The sequence below is a fragment of the Nycticebus coucang genome, chromosome 8 (genome assembly GCF_027406575.1).
Source record: "Nycticebus coucang isolate mNycCou1 chromosome 8, mNycCou1.pri, whole genome shotgun sequence".
NCBI lineage: Eukaryota > Metazoa > Chordata > Mammalia > Primates > Lorisidae > Nycticebus > Nycticebus coucang.
The window spans coordinates 108,772,992-108,795,221 of NC_069787.1; the positions used below are offsets into that span (position 1 = coordinate 108,772,992).

The 22,230-nt window shown below is 41.8% G+C and overlaps 1 protein-coding gene across 12 annotated transcripts in view; it reads right to left on the minus strand.

The window, feature by feature from the left end:
* The window catches only part of TFDP2 (transcription factor Dp-2), a 189,761-nt gene that overhangs the window by 12,820 nt on the left and 154,711 nt on the right, over positions 1 to 22,230 (minus strand). For 11 of the 12 annotated variants that reach the window (XM_053600756.1, XM_053600764.1, XM_053600762.1 and 8 more), the window contains 5 exons: positions 15,544 to 15,706; positions 10,577 to 10,723; positions 7,547 to 7,615; positions 6,439 to 6,590; positions 1,695 to 1,861 (listed from right to left, as the gene is read on the minus strand). In XM_053600756.1, the coding sequence (XP_053456731.1) occupies positions 1,695 to 1,861; positions 6,439 to 6,590; positions 7,547 to 7,615; positions 10,577 to 10,723; positions 15,544 to 15,706 (698 nt within the window). The remainder of the gene's footprint in view (positions 1 to 1,694; positions 1,862 to 6,438; positions 6,591 to 7,546; positions 7,616 to 10,576; positions 10,724 to 15,543; positions 15,707 to 22,230) is intronic. The other variant, XM_053600757.1, reaches the window with a different exon arrangement.

The window sequence follows — 22,230 nt, forward strand, 5'->3', positions numbered from 1 at the left end:
TTGGGTTTTATTGGAAAGGGTTGGGAGGGTCTTTTAGTTTTCCTTTGAAATGAAGTGATGTTTTTACATGAAAAAACAAAAAGAGTGGTTACATTTAAAGAGGTAGGGAAGGGCACAGCACCAAGGGTGGGCAAGCAGTAGACTTTGACAGGAATGTCTTTTTTTTTTGGAGACAGAGTCTCACTCTGTTGCCCTGGGGTAGAGTGCCATGGCATCATCACAGCTCACAGCAACCTCAGACTCTTGAGCTCAAGCGATCCTCGAATGCCTCAAGTTGAGACTACAGGTACCTCACACTTGGATAATTTTTCTATTTTTAGTAGGGATGGAGTCTCATTCTTGCTCTAGCTGGTCTCAAACTCCTGAGCTCAAGCGATCCACCCACCTGGGCCTCCCAGAGTGCCAGGACTGCAGGCATGAGCCACTAGGCCCAAGTGGGAATGTTGTATTTCTTAAGCTGGGTAGTGAATTCACAGATGTCCACTCTGCTGTGACTCTTTAGACTCTACATATTAAGTTTTCTTTTTTGGCATCTACTTAATATTTAATAAAAACAATTTAAGATTGGGGAGAAAGAATAGTCAATAAGTAAACTTGAGACATTTTACTGTATAGAAGGAACATTGTACACAAATATGATCCATATTTATCCTGTTCTGTCCTTTTAAATGACATTTAACGTGCTATTGTAATATTTCTCTCTGAATTCAATTTTATACTTTTATTTTTAATTATTTATTTTTTTGAGACAGAGTCTCAAAATATGTTGCCCTCGGCAGAGTGCGGTGGCGTCACAGCTCACAGCAGTGTCAAACTCTTGAGCTTAACTAATTCTCTTGCCTCAGCCTCCCAAATAACTGGGACAACAGGTGCCCACCACAATGCCTGGCTATTTTTTTTGTTGCAGTTGTTTAGCTGGCCCAGGCCAGGTTCGAACCCACCACCCTTGGTGTATGTGGCTGGCACCATAACCACTGTGCGACAGGCACCAAGCCTCAATTTTATTTATTTTTTGAGACAGAGTCTCACTATGTCACCCTTGGTAGAGTGCCACGGTGCCACAGCTCACGGCAACCTCAAACTCTTAGGCTCAAGTGAATTCTCTTGCCTCCCAAGTAGCTGGGACCATAGGCGCCTGCCTCAATGCCTGGCTATTTTGTTGTTGTTGTTGTTGCAGTTGTTTAGCTGGCCCGGGTTGGTTTTGAACCTGCCATCCTTGGTGTACGTGGCTGCCACTGTAACCACTGTGCTAAGGGTGCTGAGACTCTGAATTCAATTTTAATTTGGATATTTTTGATCTTATATGTAGACAGATAATAGATATAATAGTTTTCCATTGCAGCGGGGTGGGGTGTACCTACATTCTTTTGTAAATTGCCTAAATTTTGTTGAAGTGTCAGAGGACAGTAAGAGAAGATTTTTTTAAAAAACTCCTTCATCGGGCTTTTACTAGCTTGTTCTAACTAGGCGTAGGCTAGCTACTGGGAATTGCAGATAAAAGATATCTCTGAAGAGCCAAATTTAATGATGAGTCAGCCTCTTTAGATAAACCTCCTAAATTTGAAGTGCTCAAAGCCTCAATTTGGTGATGCAAGCACAGGTTTTCTAACCTTTTGTAGTTTCCCATGAGAAAGGCCTTTAACACGTTAGGATTTGACTTTTAATCAGACACGTGAAAGCATCAGTTAACATACCTGTGATATAACCTTCTAAAGCCTTTGGCACCAGGGACTTAGCAAGTTTCAGATCCTCCAGAGAGCACTTGCCCGATTCCAGGCCAAAGGACATTCCCATCCGCTTCAGTACTTCTATGTCATCATGGATTTCAAAGGTGTTGTCGAAATTAAAAAGATATTCAAACCTGCATCAGAAAATAAAGTATGGGGCTTTCAGTGGTACTGGAGAGGTCTGAATAGTTACATAGTCTATTCTAACTAACAGAATGGGGCTTAAATTCAGCTAAGTACTAGAAATTGTTACCATTTACAGCTATTAGTCCTGCTGTGTTCAGGGGACTAGCATGGCAAATAAATCACTTTTCAATTAGAACATTCTTGCAACAAATAGGAGCCCAGGAGTCTGTAACCTTAGCTCCAATACTGTTACAAACAGGAGATAGATATTTTGTTCTAAATGTAAAACTTTGCAAAGTTGTTACTGTTTTACCACAAAAGAAATATCTTTCTGGGCAGCGCCCGTGGCTCGGTCGGTAGGGCGCCGGCCCCATATACCGAGGGTGGTGGGTTCAAACCTGGCCCCGGCCAAATTGCAACCAAAAAATAGCCGGGTGTTGTGGCGGGCACCTGTAGTCCCAGCTACTCGGGAGGCTGAGGCAAGAGAATCGCTTAAACCCACGAGTTGGAGGTTGCTGTGAGCTGGGTGAGGCCACGGCACTCTACCGAGGGCCATAAAGTGAGACTCTGTCTCTACAAAAAAAAAAAAATATCTTTCGGGCGGCGCTTGTGGCTCAGTGAGTAGGGCGCTGGTCCCATATGCCGGAGGTGGCGCGTTCAAACCCAGCCCCGGCCAAAAACCACAAAAAAAAAAAAAAAAAAGAAAAGAAATATCTTTCTAGTTTAGTAATACCATTATCTCTACTGTGAGGTGGTTTACTAGCATTGACAAAACATTTTGAATGCTTACTTCATTGTCAGGAGTCAAGTGTTAGCTACTGTATACTTTTATATATACATATTTTTAAGAGATAGGGTCTCAAGATATTTGAGTCCCAGACTGGACTCAAACTCCTGGGCTCAAGCAATCCTCTCCCTGACCCTCCCAAACAGTTGGGACTACAGGTGTGAGCCACTGTGGCCAGCAACAGACTACATTAGATGAGCTACAGATGGAAGGCTTCAGTCCTTCAGACCCCTAGGCCAAGCCCTGGGGGTTATGTTGTTATGAAATTCTCTCTATTAAAATCATGTAAGGAATTATTATTATTATTTTTTATTTATTTTATTTATTTATTTATTTTTGCATTTTTGGACGGGGCTGGGTTTGAACCCACCACCTCCAGTATATGGCGCCGGTGCTCTACTCCTTGAGCCACAGGTGCCACCAGGAATATTTTTTTAAAGACAGATCTTACTTAAGTCAGGGCAAAAACTGCAATATGAAACAAAATGCCGTATTTACATGATCCGAAGTATATAAATGTGGTTCAAGTACATTAACAACTTTTTAGGAAAAAACTAAAAATCTGAAGTGGATGCCTGTTACAGGGATGATTTCAGGCATCTGTTAAAAGCAGATGATTTTGTAAATTTAATCCTCATTGTGGGAAAGCCTCCTGGCTAATTAAGGGAAATATTGCATCACCAAAGTAACCGAAAGGGTTTTGTACCTATCTAGAATAACGAGTTTGTGCAGGCTGCTCAGAGCCTCCTTCCCTCCACTCAGAAGACAGCCAAAAACGGGCATGAGTCAGTGACTGACCACCCAGGAGAAGGCAACCTCACAGATCCCAGCCTGGGGGAACAGTATCCATAATTTCCCTAGGCCAATCGGTCCCAAATTTTCCTGTTACTCTTTTTAAACTTAAAAAACTAACCTAAGAAGAGAATTTTATACAAAACATACAAACTAACTAGAGCAGGGGTTCCCAAACTGCAGCCCGCAGGCCACATGAGGCGGTGTGATTGTATTTGTTCCCGTTTTGTTTTTTTTATTTCAAAATAAGATATGTGCAGTGTGCATAGGAATTTGTTCAGTTTTTTTTTTTAACTATAGTCCGGCCCTCCAACAGTCTGAGGGACAGTGAACTGGCCCCTGTTTCAAAGTTTAACGATGCCTGGACTAGAGTAACTGAATGCTAAGTTTGTTTGTTTTTCTGGAAAGATGTTAACCATTTTCTACAATTTTTTTTTTTCTTTTTTTTTGTGGTTTTTGGCCGGGGCTGGGTTTGAACCCGCCACCTCCGGCATATGGACCGACGCCCTACTCCTTGAGCCACAGGCACCGCCCGAATTTTTTTTTTTTTTTTTTAGGCAGTCTTACTATGTCACCCTCGGTAGAGTGCCATGGTGTCACAGCTCACAGCAACCTCAAACTCTGGGGCTTAAGTGATTCTTTTGTCTTAGCCTCTCTAGTAGCTGGGTCTACAGGTGCCTGCCACCACACCTGGCTGTTTTCTTGTTGCAGTTGTCATTGTTGTTTAGCTGGCCTGGGCCGGGCTCAAACCCACCAGCTTCAGAGCATGTGGCTGGCGCCATAACCACTGTGCTATGGGTGCTGAGCCATTTTCTAGAATTCTTATTTACTCAGAATTTATCAGTCCTCTGATATATGATATATGTTTTTCTAAGAAATTTGCAAGTGTGTGAAAAATAATTCAGATATCTACCATTTACTGACTAACTGGGCTGTGTCATTTATGAATTAATTTATACCTTTTGTAAACTATCAAGGTAAATACTATAATTCTTTTTTCTTTTTTTTTTTTTTTTGAGATACAGTCTCACTCAGTCATCCTGGGCTTGAATGCTGTGGTGTCATAGCTCACAGCAACCTAAAACTTCTGGGTTTAAGTGATTCTCCTGCCTCAGCCTCTTGAGTAGATGGGACTACAGGCGCCCACCACAATATCCAGCTAGTTTTCCATTTTTAGTAGAGATGGGGTCTTGCTTTGCTGAGGCTGGTCTCCAACTCCTGAGCTCAGGCGATCTTGGCCTCCCAGAGTGCTAGGATTACTATAATTCTTATTTTTGTGTAGCAATGAATGAGATCTCAGAGCGATGAAGAAGCTTAAAAGATTAAAAAACTAGATCTGGCTGACTTTACAGCCCTCTACTGTATCTTACTGTGTCTATGGTCTCAATCACATAGTTTGGAAATTCCTGCTTACTGTTCTTCTTCCTGTGTGTGCGCGTGTGTGTACATGTGCCTTCTTCTTTAAGCGGCCCAGAATCTCTGTGGGCAGAGATGGACAGGGGAGCAGAAGTGCTGGAGAAAGGAGTAGAGAAAACAAGGGGTCGCGAAGCCCAAGGGCAATGCTAAGGGGACCAGAAGTTCTGGCCTTGCTGCAACAGTTGTAGGGTATTATGCCTGCAGCACCAACATAATTATGAAAGAGTCCTCCTTTGCTTTCACAAATATCCCGATTTGGACAATAAATTATATGCTGACTTTTTTTTTGAGACAGGATTTCCCTCTATGAGCTGGAGTACACTGACACCACCCTAGCTCACTGCAACCTCAACCCCCTCCCTCAGCATCCCAACAGCTGGCAGTACAGGTACACAGCACCACACCCAGCTAAGGTGTTTATGTTTTATAGGGACAAGGTCTCATCATTGTCCAGGCTGTTTTCAAACTCCTGGCCTCAAATGATCCTCCTGCGTTGGACTCCCAGAGTGCTGGGATTACTGGCATGAGCCACTGCACCCAGCTTGCTGAACTCTTGCAATAAGCTCCCTTCTAGAGTCAGATTGTCTACAGGCGTCTCTCATTTAATCCTCGCAACAGGCCTGGGAAGCGGCAGGGGCCCTAATGTCACTCCTATTTTCTTGAGAAAGTAGAGTTTGGGAGCCACTAGTGGGAGAGTCACAATCCACACTTGGGTCTATCTCACTCTGAAATTAACTCTCTCATGATGCTGCTCCCAGCCTGAGGACCACTGACAGAAACTCTTTGAGGGGTAAAATAAATTACAAATTAATCCTCTATTTTGCAAAGTGCTATTTCTCACTTATTATAATGAATATTAGCATAAATCTTAGTTAAATTGTAATTTTTTTTTAAGACAAGAGTCTCACTATGTCACCCTTGGTAGAGTGATGTGGCGTCATAGCTCACAACAACTTCCAACTCTTAGGCTTACACCATTGTCTTGCCCCAGCCTCTCAAGTAGCTGGGACTATAGGTGCCACCACAACGCCTGGCTATTTTTTTTTGTTGTCGTCGTAGTTGTTATTGTTATTTGGCAGGCCCAGGCGGGGTTGGAACCCACCAGTCGCAGTGTATGTGGCCAGCACCCTAGCCACTGAGCTATGGGTGCCGGGCCAAATTGTAAAATTATCTTAAAAGAAAAATAAAAAGCATTTTCGTGTCTGTTTGTCCACTCTTTAATAAACAGAAGCACCTATAACTATGATACAGCAGAACAAAGAGATAACTGCTTTGATGTCACATGCTAATCTGACATATTTCTATAATAAACTTTGGGAATGAATCACCAACAAACCAAGCCCCAGTGACGGTCTAACTCATTGCTGTTAACTTGCTCAGAGTTACTACGTATGTGTAGCCTGGCACAGGTAGGGCCCAGGCACTGTTCCACACGTAACACAGGCAGCACAGTGCCGGCCCAGGACAGGGGACTGTGGCAGGTTTGAGGAAGTGTTTCACGTGCCCCAAGGAAGAGTGAATCCTTTCTGACTTTGCACAGGGTAGGTAGGAGTACCCAGCCCTGCACCCGACCCCTCATTCTCTACTCACTTATCACTGGAGATGCTACAGTCTATAACTGTTTTTCTGCTTGTATTGATGATAATAAATGGCAGCTGGATGGTGGAGTTCAGAGCTGGAGGTCCCTGATTCTGCTGTTCATTTTGACGATTTCTCTGTACCAGGTTTTTGAAAGCAATTTGCTGTAATGGTCATGAAATGTGGATAAGTGAGTTAGAATTTAAATAAATAAAATACATTTAAAATGGAGTTTAAAATTAGAAATTTAAATAAATATAATACATTTAAAATGGAGTTTAAAATTAGAAAGATTAAAGAGACAACCCACCTATACTAATGAATTAATAAAAAAAATTTAAAACATTTAAGAAAAAAGATTAGAATGATCTAACTCAATAAATACATTTCAAAGGAAAAAATATACATTTAAATGGTGCCCAACATCATCCTAACATAAATAATGGGGCCCCTGGTCCCCACCATCTCCACAAACAAGACCCTCACGATCCAGGGGAGAGCTTACCTGTGGCACCTACAGCTCTTTGCTGAGTGATACGGTGAAAGTGAAACCATTTATTCAACAAAAGCCTAAGAATTTGGAGTCAAATATGCCTTTTACGTTATCTTGCTTAGGGTTACATAAATGTGATGACACAAATCTCTTTCTTCAAACATTATGGGATACCCACTATATCAAGCACAAAGAAGTGGCCCTGTGCTGGCCAGCTGCAGTGCAGCTGGGGGCCTAAACCCTCCTGCCCAGTCACAGGTTTCTAAGGCACCTCACGGAACTGCTTAGCATACTCGGGAAACCAAGACTTAGCTCTAATTTTTTTTTTTATTATTATTCTTTATGCCCTTGAACATCAGGAGGCTTAGCTGTAATTATAAGATCTATCGAGGCCTGAATATACCAAATGTTGTGGCTACTTTTAGTCATAACCATTACTCAAAAAGCCAAAGAAAGTGACTTCCCTTTTTCTAATAAGGTGAATCAGTCACAGACCTTCATAACGAGAAAGGCCCCGATGGACCCACCAGACACTACGTAACGGCACCACAATTAGAAAGCAGACTTATGCTAAAAGCCAGAGTGGAGAAACGGGGAAGGTGGTGGGAAGCACGCCAACGTCTTTACCTGCAGGAGAAGCTCTTGCAGCTGGGCCCGCTTCTGCTTTATCCGTTCTATCCGCCGTTGCTTCTCTATCTTTAAAACATTGGCAAAAAAAATAACATGAACATATGTAGAGTATAAAGCATCACTCTCTCTTCAGGTCCCTAGATAGACTTACCAAGAATTTTTCTTCATGGGCGGCGCCTGTGGCTCAGTGGATAGGGCGCCGGCCCCATATACTGAGGGTGGCAAGTTTAAACCCGGCCCCAGCCAAAATGCAACAAAAACATAGCTGGGCGTTGTGGTGGGTACCTGTCGTCCCAGCTACTTGGGAGGCTGACACAAGAGAACCGCCTAAGCCCAAGAGTTGGAGGTTGCTATGACCTGTGTCACGCCACGGCACTCAACCAAGGGCGATAGAATGAGACACTGTTTCTTAAAAAAAAAAAAGAATTTTTCTTGGAGAAACTCAACCCACTTTATGGATACGAATAAAGGCAAATCACAGCTTGCGGGGGGCATGGCCTGGAGAGAGCAAGCAAGTACGACACCAGAACTATGGCAGCTGTCATCAAAAACGAAACCCAGGGCGGCACCTGTGGCTCAAAGGAATAGGGCGCCGGCCCCATTTACTGGAGGTGGCAGGTTCAAACCCAGCCCCGGCCAAAAACTATAAAAACAAACAAACAAACAAAACCTAAAACCCATCAGGCTCAGTGCCTGTAGCTCAGTGGCTAGGGCGCCAACCACATACACTGGAGCCGGCAGGTTCAAATCCTGCCCAGGCCTGCCAAACAACAATGACAACTATAACCAAAAAATAGCTGGGCGTTGTGGTGGGCACCTGAAGTCCCACATACTTGGGAGGCTAAGGGAAGAGAATCCTTAAGCCCAAGAGTACGAGGTTGCTGTGAGCTGTGACGCCACAGCAACTCTACCCAGGGCAACAGCTTGAGACTCCGTCTCAAGAAAAAACATACCCCACGCACTCACTGAACACTTGGCATGTAGTACCTGTTTGCTGTTATTACTCAGGTTCTAATCAAAGTGCTGGTACCGTTTTGACTTACTATGTGCCAGCCTTCAACTGAGCACTTTACTCACAGTAACTTACTTGATCTTTCACAAAAACCTTAGGAGGTAAGTACTGTTGTTACTATGACTGTTTCTCTGCTTGTATTGATGATTATAAAAGGCCATTCTGCACGTAAGGAAATAGAAGCATGGAGGGGTTAAGTAACTGACCAAGGTCACACAGCTAACGGAATGGTAAGAGCCAGGATTTGAACAATTACTTGCTACATTACCCTCTGAGAATAAGAGAAGATTTACTTAAGATCTCAGTTTAGCTGACCGTCAAGAGGCAGTGGAGCTGCTGATACAGATATCCCACATATTCAACATACAATTACTACTTGTAATAAGAAATGTGCTTGCTAGATAAATTTTCCAGCTTCAAACAATTGCTCTTTTTCTTAATCTCACAGCTCCATAGAAAATAGATATGAGAGTCTAAATTTCCTTCCAGTTGAGTTCCGTCTCCTTGGGCAAAAGTCAACGACATCTGTTAAGTTAAATGTACAAGAGGCCATTGGTTTGTAATAAGCTCCTGCACTAGACCAAGCCAAAATGGAGTTACTTCTGCTGAAGTTCCAACAACCAGGCCAAAGCTATGCTGTATGACCTTCCAAGAAATCAGCAGAGAGAAAGAGAATACTTAAAATCCCAAAAGGTCAGGTTTAGTCCACATCACATAAGTCCCCTGTTTTACAAGGAGAGTAACTTGGAAAGGACTAATCCACTTTTTGTTGTTTGTGCTTTTTTCAGCTCTTTTCTGTTCATAAAGCCAAACTCCTCTACTCAGCTCATAGGAACACAAATTCTACTGATTACAACAAGGTGTTGCCCAATTCTAGAATCACAATTAAAGCTGTTGTAGTTTTGCCTTTTTTTTTTTTTATTTTTTTTATTTTTGGCCGGGGCTGGGCTTGAACCCGCCACCTCCGGCATATGGGACCGGCGCCCTACCCGTTGAGCCACAGGCGCCGCCCTGTAGTTTTGCCTTTTGACACGTCAAGTAAGACATTCCTTATCTACTCCAACGGATTATTTCCTAGTTGTTCCTCCATTGACTCTGGACTGGACTAGGAGTTTCCATGCGTGGCTCCTCAAACCACTATCCTACATTACCTAAGAGTCACTGTAAAACGTGTGTGGCTTTCTACATTTGAAAACATGCTGTAAGAGTTTCCCTGCACCTGAAGCTGACAGGCCAAGTCCCTACCTGCCCCTCATGCCCCACATCAGACCAGGTCAAAACGCACTGATTCCACCTCTAGAACATCTCTCCAATCTCACCACTACCACCTCAACTCAGGCCATCTCTATCCCCATCCTCTGTCCCAGTTCCTTCTCCATCACCTATTAATTTGTCTTCTAACCAACTGGTAGAATGATCCTTTAAAACATATCAACAACCCTCCTCTTTATAAATTATCAGCAGCTTCCCACTATTTACAGGATCAGGTCCTCATTGCGTAGCACGTAGAAATCTAAGCACTTTTTCTATGTCTACCCTCTGGCAGCAGCCTGCTCTGGGCGTCTCATGCCTCTGTCGGCTCCTACTTAGAAGGCCCTTCTGCCCTTATCCACTTGGCAGCTCTATTCCTCCCTTATAACTGAGCTCGGGACTTATTTTTTTGGCAAAATCCTCCCTATGCCTCTTTTTTTTTTTTGAGATGAGTCTCACTTTTTTGCCTTCAGCAGTGTGCCGTGGCGTCACAACTCACAGCAACCTCCCAGCTCTTAGTCTTAGGCGATTCTCTTGCCTCAGCCTCCAGAGTACGGGGACTACAGGTGCCTGCCACAATGCGCAGCTATTTTTCTGTTGCAGTTTGGCCAGGGCCGGGCTTGAACCTGCCACCCTCAGTATATGGGGCTGGTGCCCTACTCACTGAGCCACAGGCACTGCACTACATGATTATATTTTTAAATGAAAATGCCTCTGATATAAAATAATGCAAACAACCATAGAAAAACGGATTTCTCGCTTACCTCCAGGTTTTGACATTCCTGAGCAGAGTTGGTAGGTAGGCCAATCCACTTGATTTCTTTTTTTTCCTTTGAAATTATGTTCATTGCCATCAGCACATTTAAAGCATCATAAACTCTTCGCCTAATGTTCTTCTGATCGTAAGCCTGCTGAAAAATATTTTTATTGAGTGATGAATCTTAAAGAGTTAAGATAGCCACATGACATTGATATTTAATATATTAAATCACGAGCGGCGCCTGTGGGGCCACTGTTGGTGGGGCGCCGGCCCCATATACCGAGGGTGGCGGGTTCAAACCCGGCCCCGGCTGAACTGCAACCAAAAAATAGCTGGGCGTTGTGATGGGCGCCTGTAGTCCCAGCTACTCGGGAGGCTGAGGCAAGAGAATCGCTTAAAGCCGAGGAGTTGAAGGTTGCTGTGAGCTGTGTGAGGCCACGGCACTCTACCGAGGGCCATAAAGTGAGACCCTGTCTCTACAAAAAAAAAAAATCTCTCTCTATATGTATATATATTAAATCACTATCATATCTCAAAGTGCTGAAACAATTCTATATCCAGTGAAAATCCTTCTAAGTTAAAAATCAAATAAAGGGCTCGGTGCCCATAACATAGTAGTTACAGCACTGGCCACATGTACTGAGGCTGGTGGGTTCAAACCCAGCCTAGACCAGCTAAACAACAATGACAACTGCAACAACAACAACAACAAAATGGCCAGGCCTTATGGCGAGTGCCTGTAGTCCCAGCTACTTGGGAGGCTGAGGCAAGAGAATCACTTAAAGCCCAAGAGTTGGAGGTTGCTGTGAGCTGTGACGCCACAGCACTCTACCGAGGGCAACACAGTGAGACTCTGTCTCAAAAAAAAAAAAAAGGTACTTTCAAACAATATAAAACATAAAACAATCTTAAATAAAAAGATTATGTTACCAGCAGGTCTATTAATGCATTAAAACATAATAAAGGGATTTCTGCAGGTAGGAGAAAGATCTAAGACAGGAACTGGGAGATGTAGGAGAGACTGAAGACCAACTCAAAAGACAATTATGTGAGTAAATCTCAATTAATACTCACTGTATAAGACATTAATAATGTCCTATGTGTATATATATATACACACACAGAAATATATACAGAATATACAGAAATGCCTTTATTGTGGTGACGTGAGGAGGCGGGGAGAGACAACAGTGTGTGTGTGTCAGACAGGGGTAGTGCAGGCAAAGTGTTCTAAGGCCTGGCGTTGTTTGGTATTTGGTACTTTAAAAAAAAAAAAAAATCAAGGATATGCTTTTTAAGCTTTTGGCAAAACTGTGTTCCATGGGCCATTGCTGATCTGCAAACTGTTTCCAGTCCACAGGGAGAACGGGAACTTGTACCAAAACATATACACACATATCACTAGGCACACTAGCACAGCTGACCTTTTCTTTTCTTTTCTCTGACAGCAAGACTTCCTCAATGAAGAAAATAGTGTTGGTGCTGCCTGTAGCTCAGTGGGTAGGGTGCTGGCCACATACACCAAGGCTGGTGGGTTCAAACCCAGCCAGGGCCAGCTAAAACAACAGTGATAATTGCAACAAAAAAATAGCTGGGTCCCAGCTACTTGGGAGGCTGAGGCAAGAAAATTGCTTGAGCCCAAGAGTTTGAGGTTGCTGTGAGCTGTGAGACCACACACCACGGTACTCTACTGAGGGTGACATAGTGAGACTCTGTCTCAAAAAAAAGAAAGAAAGAAAATAGTGTTGATTTACATTGTGGAACAAGGTCCTTATCAAATGCCATGGTAATAATGGATGGGGATGAACACTGAATCCTTCACCAATATAAAACTAAATCTAAATAAATGGGGGATTTATTTTGTAACCACTAGCAGGGCCCTGTGGTTCATGACTCTAGTCCCAGCTAATTGAGAGGCTGAGGTAAGAGGATCGCTTGAGCTCAAGAGTTTAAAGTTGCTATGAGCTATGATAATGCCACAGCACACTACTCTCTACCCAAGGTGACAGACGGATACTCTGTCTCAAAAAATAAATAACTGTAGAAATGACTTTAATATAAATACAAAATCAGGAGGAAGCAAAATTGGTAGGTATGTCGATTTTCTCCTTTTAATATTGGAAAGGATATATGGTTACTGCTCAGAGCAGATCAACTAAGTCATGACAGAAGTTTCAGTATAATATGTTTAAAGTCACAAAACAACTATAATAGTATTTTATTCTTTTAACAACTACTACCAATATATTTAATCTGAATCCCATGGTAGAGGAGAAAAATGGGAGATGGGAATGAATATATGTATAAGCATATTAATTTCTTATTCCCTTCATAATCAACAGAGACAGCCCACAGATGGTAACTCAAAAAAAAAAAAAAATTAAGTATGTCACTTAATTACACGTCTGATCTTAAAAAGTACTACCGAGAAATGCCTTATTGTGGTGACATGAGGAGGCAGGGAGAGAAAAGCCACATGGATATCTAGCACAGAGTATTCCAGGCCAAAGAAACAGCAAGTACAATGGTCTGATCAGGGACACATCTGGTAAATTCACAAAGCCTGCGGCTGGAGGGCAGTGAATGAGGGAGAGCACAGAAGATGCCATCAGTGAGGTAATGGTCAGATCACAGGAGGGGATATATACGCTGTGACACTGTGGCTTTCATTCAAAACCAGAATGCTATGTACTTTCTTTTGAAGAGCCCAGAGAATATTTTTCTTATTAAAAAAAAAAAAAAAAATATATATATATATATATATATATACATCTCACAAAGAAAATCTCAATGCAATCTAAAAGCAAACAATCCTCCCCCCACCCAAAACAGAACAAGTTCAACTCATATTTTCTGGTCACAGGTAATAAAAGTAAATATTTATGGCAACAAGCAAAAATCCCTGTCAACTTCAACTATAGCAACTCTTTCTGACCAGGTGTGGTGGCTCACCTCTATAATCCTAGCACTCTGGGAGGCTAAGGCAGAGGATCACTTGAGGACAGGAATTTGACCTTGCAGTAAGCTATGTTGACATTTTGGCATCCTAGCCTGAGTGACAGGCTCAAAAGAAAACAAAAGAACTTGGGTGGCGCCTGTGGCTCAAGGAGTGGGCGCTGGTCCCATATGCCAGAGGTGGTGGGTTCAAACCCAGCCCCGGCCAAAAAAACCACAAAAAAAAAAAAAGAAAAAAGAAAACAAAAGAACTCTTTCTCTCTTTCTAATGCCTAATGCAATTCTTAGGTCAAACAGATTAAAACCAAAGTTACAGAATACCTAAATAGTCTGTATCAGAGGCAGGCACGGTGGCTCACACCTGTAATCCCAGCACGCTGGGAGGCTGAGGTGAGTGGATTGCTTAAGCTCAGGAGTGTGAGATAGTTTTTCTACTAAAAATAGAGAACTAGCCGGGCACTGTGGTTCATGACTCTAGTCCCAGCTAACTGAGAGACTGACGTAAGATCGCTTGAGCTCAAGAGTTTAAAGTTGCTATGAGCTATGATAATGCCACAACACTTTATCCTCTACCCAGGGCAACAGAGTAGTACTCTGTCTCAAAAAATAAATAAATAAATAAATGGGTAAAATAAAATAAAATTTAGAATGCAGCATGTAAAATACAATCACTTTTGTGTTTAAAATAAAAAGCAGGCCAGGTGCAGTGGCTCATGTCTATTTGTAATCCCAGCACTTTGGGAGGCTGAGGTGGACGATTGCTTAAGACCAGCCTGGACAACCTAGCAATACCCTGTCTCTACAAAAAAAATGAGAAAAATTAGCCCTGTGTGGTGCTGCATGCCGGTCATCCCAGCTTTTCAGGATGATTGCTTGAGCCCAGAAGTTGGAGGCTACAGGGAGCTATGATGATGCCACTGCACCTAGCCCAGGCCACAGGGTAAGAATCTGGCTCAAATTTTGAGCAAGCATCTCTCTTTGTTGGCCAGGCTTGTCACAAACTGCTATGTTCAAGCAATCCTCTTACCTAAACCTCTGGAAGAGACAGGTTACAGATACATACCACTGTGCCTGGCTCAGAAGTAAATTTATTAATGTGTATGCATACTTTCTGGAATGATATTCAAGAAACTACTAACAGAAAATATTACTTTGGGGGAGGTAGATTGGGGTCTGTAGTAGAAGGGAGGTATTTTATATACTATTTTGGACAACTGAATTTTTTATAAACATGTTCATATATTACTTTTCAAATTAAAATTTTCTGGATGACTTAGATAATGAAAAAACACCAAAATTCAGAAAAGTATAAAAAGGCCAGGCATGGTGGCTTACACCTACAATCCTAGCAAACTAGGAGGCCGAGGTGAGTGGACTGCTTGAGTTCGAAGTTCAAGACCAGCCTGAGCAACAGTGAGACCCCGTCACCACTAAAAATAGAAAAACTAGGTATTGTGGCAGGTGCTGTAGTCCCAGCTACTCGGGAGGCTGAGTCAAGAGGATAGCTTAAGCTAGAGTTTGAAGTTGCTGTGAGCTATGATGACACTATGGCACTCTACCGAGGGCAAAGGAATGAGACTCTGTCTCAAAAAAAAAAAAAAAAGAAACATATAAAAAAAAATCACCAGATAAGTGACCAAATATAAAAAATCTACAAAAAACAAGTGGGCTCAGTAACCCCTGCCATTACATTAAAAAATATTCTTTGTGGGCAGCGTCTGTGGCTCAAGGAGTAGGGCGTTGGTCCCATATGCCAGAGGTGGCGGGTTCAAACCCAGCCCTGGCCAAAAAAATATATATATATATATTCTTTGTCTAAATAAATGAAAAAGTTCTCTCCAAAACAAAATAAAAACCAACAATAAAAGGTCTCCCCAAATACAATATAAAATCCTCAAGAAAGGGAGGTAAGGATTCCCTAGCTTATCTGATTCCTCCAATCTATGACACAGACAACCCAGAGGTGGACCACAGCATTGCTCATTACAGTCAACATCAGGTTCATGGTCTACCTACCGAATCAGCTGCCAAATGGTTATTTGAATTGGTGAACTCTGACACCAGCTCATCAGCTACTTCATTATATGATGTTGTGCCTTTTCGCTGAACTTTCTCACACACTTTCATTGAAAAATGTCTCAAGCCTTTTCCATTTTTATCTCCTTTTTTGCTTCGTTTACTAGAAGAGAAAAAAATTATACTCCATTATACTTTCAGAGGCTTCCTTTACAAACGTCTGTAATATAAGAAGATAATAACAAGTTTTGCTCTGCATGGTAAAATTTAAATTTAATAGAGATGAGAACATGTTTTTAAACTTAACTTTTGCCTTAAGAGCTTACTAAATTATAAAATTGGAATGTTTTCCTATTCACATCATTTATTCAACAAACAATTTAATGACTGGTTACTAGGTTGTGCCAGAAACTGTTATAGAATATACAGTTTATATATTGAGAATAAATCAGTGAAGAAAGGCAAAAACCCTGCCTTTGCATAGCTTATGTACTAGCCAGTACTTATCTTTTGGTAGTCCATGTATATTATGGGGTATTTTTCCTGAAATTAAAAATACAGTCCATGCACCACATAATGATGTTACAGTCAGTGACAAGCCACACATATGACAGTGGTCCTGTAAGATTATAATGGATCTGGAAAATTCCTGTCACCTAGTGATGCCAAACCCATCAACACATCATAGCACAACTCATTACTGAAGTGTCTGAGGTGATTCTTCCATAATCAAACCTACTGTACTTGTCAACCACATAAAAATCTAGTACGTACAAATACGTACAGCATGTAGTACTTGATAATAATAAATGACTACATTACTGGTTTCTGTACTTCCTACACTTTTTTTTTTTTTTGAGAGAGAGAGTTTCACTGTTACCCCAACTAGAGTGCCATGGCCATCAGCCTTGCTCACAGTAACCTCAAACCCATAGGCTTAAGCGATCCTCCTCCCTCAGCCTCTCAAGTAGCTGGGACTACAGGCACCCACCACAACACTTGGCTAATTTTTTTTTTTTTTTTGTAGAGACAGAGTCTCACTTTATCACCCTTGGTAGAGTGTTGTGGCATCGCAGCTCACAGCAACCTCCAGCTCTTGGACTTAGGTGATTCTCTTGCCTCAGCCTCCCCAGTAGCACTATAGGCGCCTGCCACAACGCCCGGCTATTTTTTGTTGCAGTTTGGCCAGGGCCGGGTTTGAACCTGCTACCCTCGGTATATGGGGTTGACACCCTACTCACTGAGCCACAGGCGCCGCCCGGCTAATTTTTTTATTTTAGTAGAGATGGGGTCCCGATCTTGCTCAGGCTGGTTGGGACTCCCGAACTCAAGTAATCCTCCCTCTCAGCCTCCCAGAGTGCTAGAGTTAGTCACTGTATCTGGCCTATACTTACTACACCCCTAACTATTTTCTGAGTATACTTCATCTATTTATGAAAGAAAAGTTAATACAAAGCAGCCTCCGGCAGGTCCTTCAGGTGTCCAGCAGAAGGCACTGTTATCACAGGAGATGACAGCCCATGTGTGTCACTGCCCCGAAGACCCTCCCAATGGGACAGACTTGGAAGACCATGAAACTGACACTAAATGAGCTTAGGCTAATGTATGTGCTTAAATCTCAGTTTAAAAAAATTTTTTAAAGTAAAATAATATTAAAAATACAGAAAAAAGCATACAGAGGCCAGATGCAGTGGCTCACTCCTATAATCCTTTTCTCTTTTTGTGTGTGTAGAAACAGAGTACCACTCTGTTGCCCTGGGCAGAATGCTGTGCAGTCACTGTAGCTCACAGCAACCTCAAACTCTTGGGTTCAAATGATCCTTTTTTTTTTTTGGCCGGGGCTAGGTTTGAACCCGCCACCTCCGACATATGGGACCGGCGCCCTACTACTTGAGCCACAGGCGCCACCCTCAAATGATCCTTTTAATTTAGCCTCCCAAGTAGCTGGGACTACAGGTGCCTGCCACAAAACCCAGCTAGTTTTTCTACTTTTAGTAGAGACAGGGTCTCACTCTTGTTCAGGCTGGTCTTGAACTCCTAAGCTCAGGCAACCCACCTGCCAGAGAGCTAGGATTACAGGAGTGAGGTATTGTGCGTGCAGCCCAGAACAAATCCTTTAAATAAAGTACTTTGTTGCGTGAAGTTTGGATTCGGTCAATGAGCCACATTTGAAGATCTAAAGGGCCATATGTGGCCTCCAGGCTGCAGGTTTCCCATACCTGTGTAAACCTCAATTTCTATACTTATCATGGATTAGCAGGTAACAGAGTTCTGGATCAGCATTAGTGCATGAACTACAACTGTGTCTTTTTGCTTAGAATTTCTGTCCTTTTGTTTATGCTTTCTAAATTGTTACAACATTAGACTTTTTTTTTTTTTTTTGAGACAGAGCCTCACTATGCTGTCCTTGCTAGAGTGCCGTCGTGGCTTCACAGCTCACAGCAACCTCAGACTCTTGGGCTTAAGTGATCCTCTTGCCTCAGCCTCCCAAGTAGCTGGGATAACAGGCACCTGCCACAACGCCTATTTTTTTGTTGCAGTTGTCATTGTTATTTAGCTGCCCCGGCTGGGTTCAAACCCACTAGCCTGGGTGTATATGGCCGGTGCCCTACCCTCTGAGCTACGAGTGCTAAAAACATTAGACTTTTTTAAAAGATTTAACTGTTGGGTAAATTATAGTTTTGTTTTTTTTTTTTGAGACAGAACCTCAAGATGTCACCCTAGGTAGAGTGCTGTAACATCACAGCTCACAGCAACCTCCAACTCCTAGACTTAGGTGATTCTCTTACCTCAGCCTCCCAAGTAGCTGGAACTACAGGCACCCACCACAATGCCTGGCTATTTTTTGGTTGTAGTTGTCATTGTTGTTTGGCAGGCTTGGACTAGATTTGAACCCACCAGCTCTGGTGTATGTGGCTGGCACCTTAGCAGCTTGAGCTACAGGCACCGAGCCATAAATCATAGTATTTTTATCTATAATTTCACTTAGTGGTAATAAAAGAAACATAACATTTTATATAAAAAGGAATACTGGATTTGATAAGGTTGAAATTATTGCTCTAGGAACTATGATTATTGTGATTTAGCTTAATCTATAAAAGATGAGCAGAACAGAACCATAAGAGCCCACAACAGGGGAAAGAAAAGCTTTGCTTTCCTTTTCTTCTGATATAGTCCTCTTCTACCATCTGATAACTTAAAACACTTAACTGTTGAGAATTACCTGGATAAAATCGCCCTAATTTGTATAGCCAGGCATTGTGGCAGTCACCTATAGTCCCAGCTACTTGGGAGGCTGAGACAAAAGAATCACTTTAGCCCAAGAGTTTGAGGTTGCTGTGAGCTGTGACCAGCACGCCAAGGGAGACACAGTAAGACTCTGTCTCAAAAAAAAAAAAGAAAAGAAAAGAAAAGAAAAATTTCCCTAAATTGTAATGTAAATTTCAATGTATAAGTATAATATACATAAGTACACAAACTACTGGAGTTTAGTACCTCTACCTAATTACTGCCACCCCAAACTCCACCTCAAAAAATCTACTACCGGCGGCGCCTGTGGCTCAAGGAGTAGGGCGCCGGTCCCGTATGCCGGAGGTGGCGGGTTCAAACCCATCCCTGGCCAAAAAAAAAAAAAAAAATCTACTACCATGATCTCGATCACTATAGATTAGTTTTGCCTGTTTTGAACTTCATGTAAGTTAAAATTATATCTCATGTATACAGCTTAGGAGACAACAACCAAAGCAAATAGGCAACTTTCAAAATGGGAAAAGATATTTACATATTATGAATTGGACAAAAGATTGGTAACTAGTATCTACAGAGAACTCAAATTAATTAACAGAAAAAGAGCCCACAATCCCATGTATTACTGGGCAAGAAACATGAATAGAAAATTTTCTAAATAAGACAGATGAATGGCTAACAAACATATGAAAAATGCTCATCGTCCCTAATCATCAGAGAAATGCAAATCAAAACCACCCTGGGATATCACATAACACCAGTGAGAATGGACCACATCACAAAATCCCAAAGCTGCAGATGCTGGCGTGGATATGCAGAGAAAGGAATACTTTGACACAGCTGGTGAGACTGCAAACTAATACAACCTTTTTGGAAGGAAGTATGGGGACTCCTCAAAGAACTCAAATCAGACCTCCCATTTGATCCTGCAATCTCATTACTAGGCATCTACCCAGAAGAAAAAAAAAATCATTTTATTAGAAGATTTGTTTACCACAGCTCAATTTACAATCGCCAAATGTGGAAAACAACCTAAATGCCCAACAACGCAGGAATGGATTAACTAACTGTGGTATATGTACACCATGGAATACTATTCAGCCATTAAAAGAGATGGAGACTTTACATCTTTTGTATTAACCTGGATGGAGGTGAAACATATTATTCTTAGTAAAGTATCACAAGAATGGAGAAGCAAGAATCCAAGGTATTCAATTCTAATATAAAGGTAGTAGATGATTTAGTACAAGGTAGGGGGTAAAGGAATGAGGGAGGGAAGGGAGGGGAGGCGGGAAGGTGGGGGGGGTCATAGTGTATGGCACATCTCTCGGTGGTGGGACACAGTAAGAGGGACTTTACCTAACAAATGTGATCAGTGTAACCTAATTCTTGTATACTCAATGAATCCCAAACCATAAAAAAACATACAGTGTGTACCCTTTTGTGTCTGATAACACTATCTCTGAGAGATTCATCATAATATTTTCATGTGATTGTGGTTCACTTGCTCCATTGTATAAATACATTGCAATTCACGTATCCGTTCCATGGATGGACATTTGTTTTTAGCTAAAGCTATTATGAACAGTGTTTCTATGAACTTTCTTGTGTACATTTTTGGTAAACTTGTGTATGAATTCTGTTCAGAATATACTTAGGAAGAGAACTGATGAGTTACAGGGTATGTGTACGATCAACTTTAGCAGATATTGACGATTCTCAAAATGACTACATCAAATTACACTGGTACCAGTAATGTTATGAGCATTCTAGAGGCTTCATATCCTTGCCAAACTTAGTAGTGTCTACCTTTCTCATTGTAACCATTCTAGTGGATATAAAGTAGCATCACTTTGTGGTTTTTCACTTGTACTTTTTTCTACATGTTTACAGGTTACTCTATTTGTTACTGGAAGAAAGAAATTCTGTTGCCTTTTATATATTGACCTTATATCCTGCAACTTTGTTAAATTCACTTATTCTCATAGTTTACATTCTTTTGGTTTTTCTAGGTACACAATCATATCCTCTGCAAATAGTGCCCATTTTATTTCTTCCTTTACCGTCCTTCTATAAAGGCTTTTCTTTTGTTCCTTGGCTTACAGCACTAGATAAATTTCCACTACAATGCTGAATAGAAGTGTTGATACTAACTAGGGACCTTCTTTGTTCCTTATCTGAAGTGGAAAGTTTGTTTTTGTTTTTTTGAGACGGAGTCTCAAGCTGTCACCCTGGGTAGAGTGCTGTGGCATCACAGCTCACAACAACCTCTAACTCTTGGGCTCAAGCGATCCTCTTCCCTCAGTTTTTCTATTTTTAGTAGAGACAGGATCTCATTTTTGCTCAGGCTGGTCTCAGACTCATGAGCTCAAGCACTACAACCACCTCAGCCTTCCAGAGTGCTAAGGACTACAGGCGTGAGCCACCACACCCACCCAAGTTGAAAGCTTTTGAATTCATCACTAAATGTAATATCTGTTGTCATTTTTTGTCAATAGTCTTTAAGTTCCCTTCAATCACTAATTTGCCTTTTACCCCATGTGTAGTGTTTAATCAAGTCATACTTTTTTCTGCATCTACCCTGATCATATAATTCTTCTATATTCTGTATAAACCTAGATTCTCAGCTCCCTGCCCACGGACAGCAGGCTAGTCCCATATCTAAAAACTACCGTGGAAGGTGCTACAGCTCTAAGCTTCTTCCCTCCTCTGAGCTCCTCTTGCTTGCTGCCTCAGTAGCTGGCTGATATCTCCAAATACATCATTCTATATTTCATTCAGTTTTTCTAACAAGTTATTCCATTAATTTTTTTTTTTCTTAAGCATGCTTTAATCTTTTTGAGAAATTTTTTTGGTAACCTTGTTTTAAACTTTTGATAATTTTTTTCTGTATTCCTTTTTCATAGGATCCTACTTTATGAATATTGTTTCCTCTCAGGAAGCTTCAGGAATCTCAAAGGATGCTAATTAGAACTTTGCTTTATTGTTCTTCTCTGAAGAACTAGAAACTAGAAGTATTACTACTTCCTCTTGGGTCAGATCTTTTGTTTGTTCACCTTGTTCCTTGTCTTTCATAATACAGCTTTTCAAAGAACATCTGTCCCTTCAAGTTTATGAGTGTTGGACTCAGCTGTTCGACATGCAGAGTTTACATGGGCTTCTTGCAGGCAGGTCTATTTTCCTAAAGTTCTCCCCACTCGTGGGAGGCTGACTACAGCTTCTGCATAGCAGCTGAGCCACACGAACTTCAGGTTGTTCTGCTGTTAAGTATGCAGCCAGTCTGGCCTGCCTCTTCTCCACACGAACACAAATGCCAGTACAAGGAAAGATTGTTCTGGATCATACTGAAATCCTCAAACTCAACTGAGGCAGGCAGTTCTGTGTCCATGAGATTGATTCTTCAAGTTTCAGCCTGGGGAACAAATGTTTTTTGGTACAACT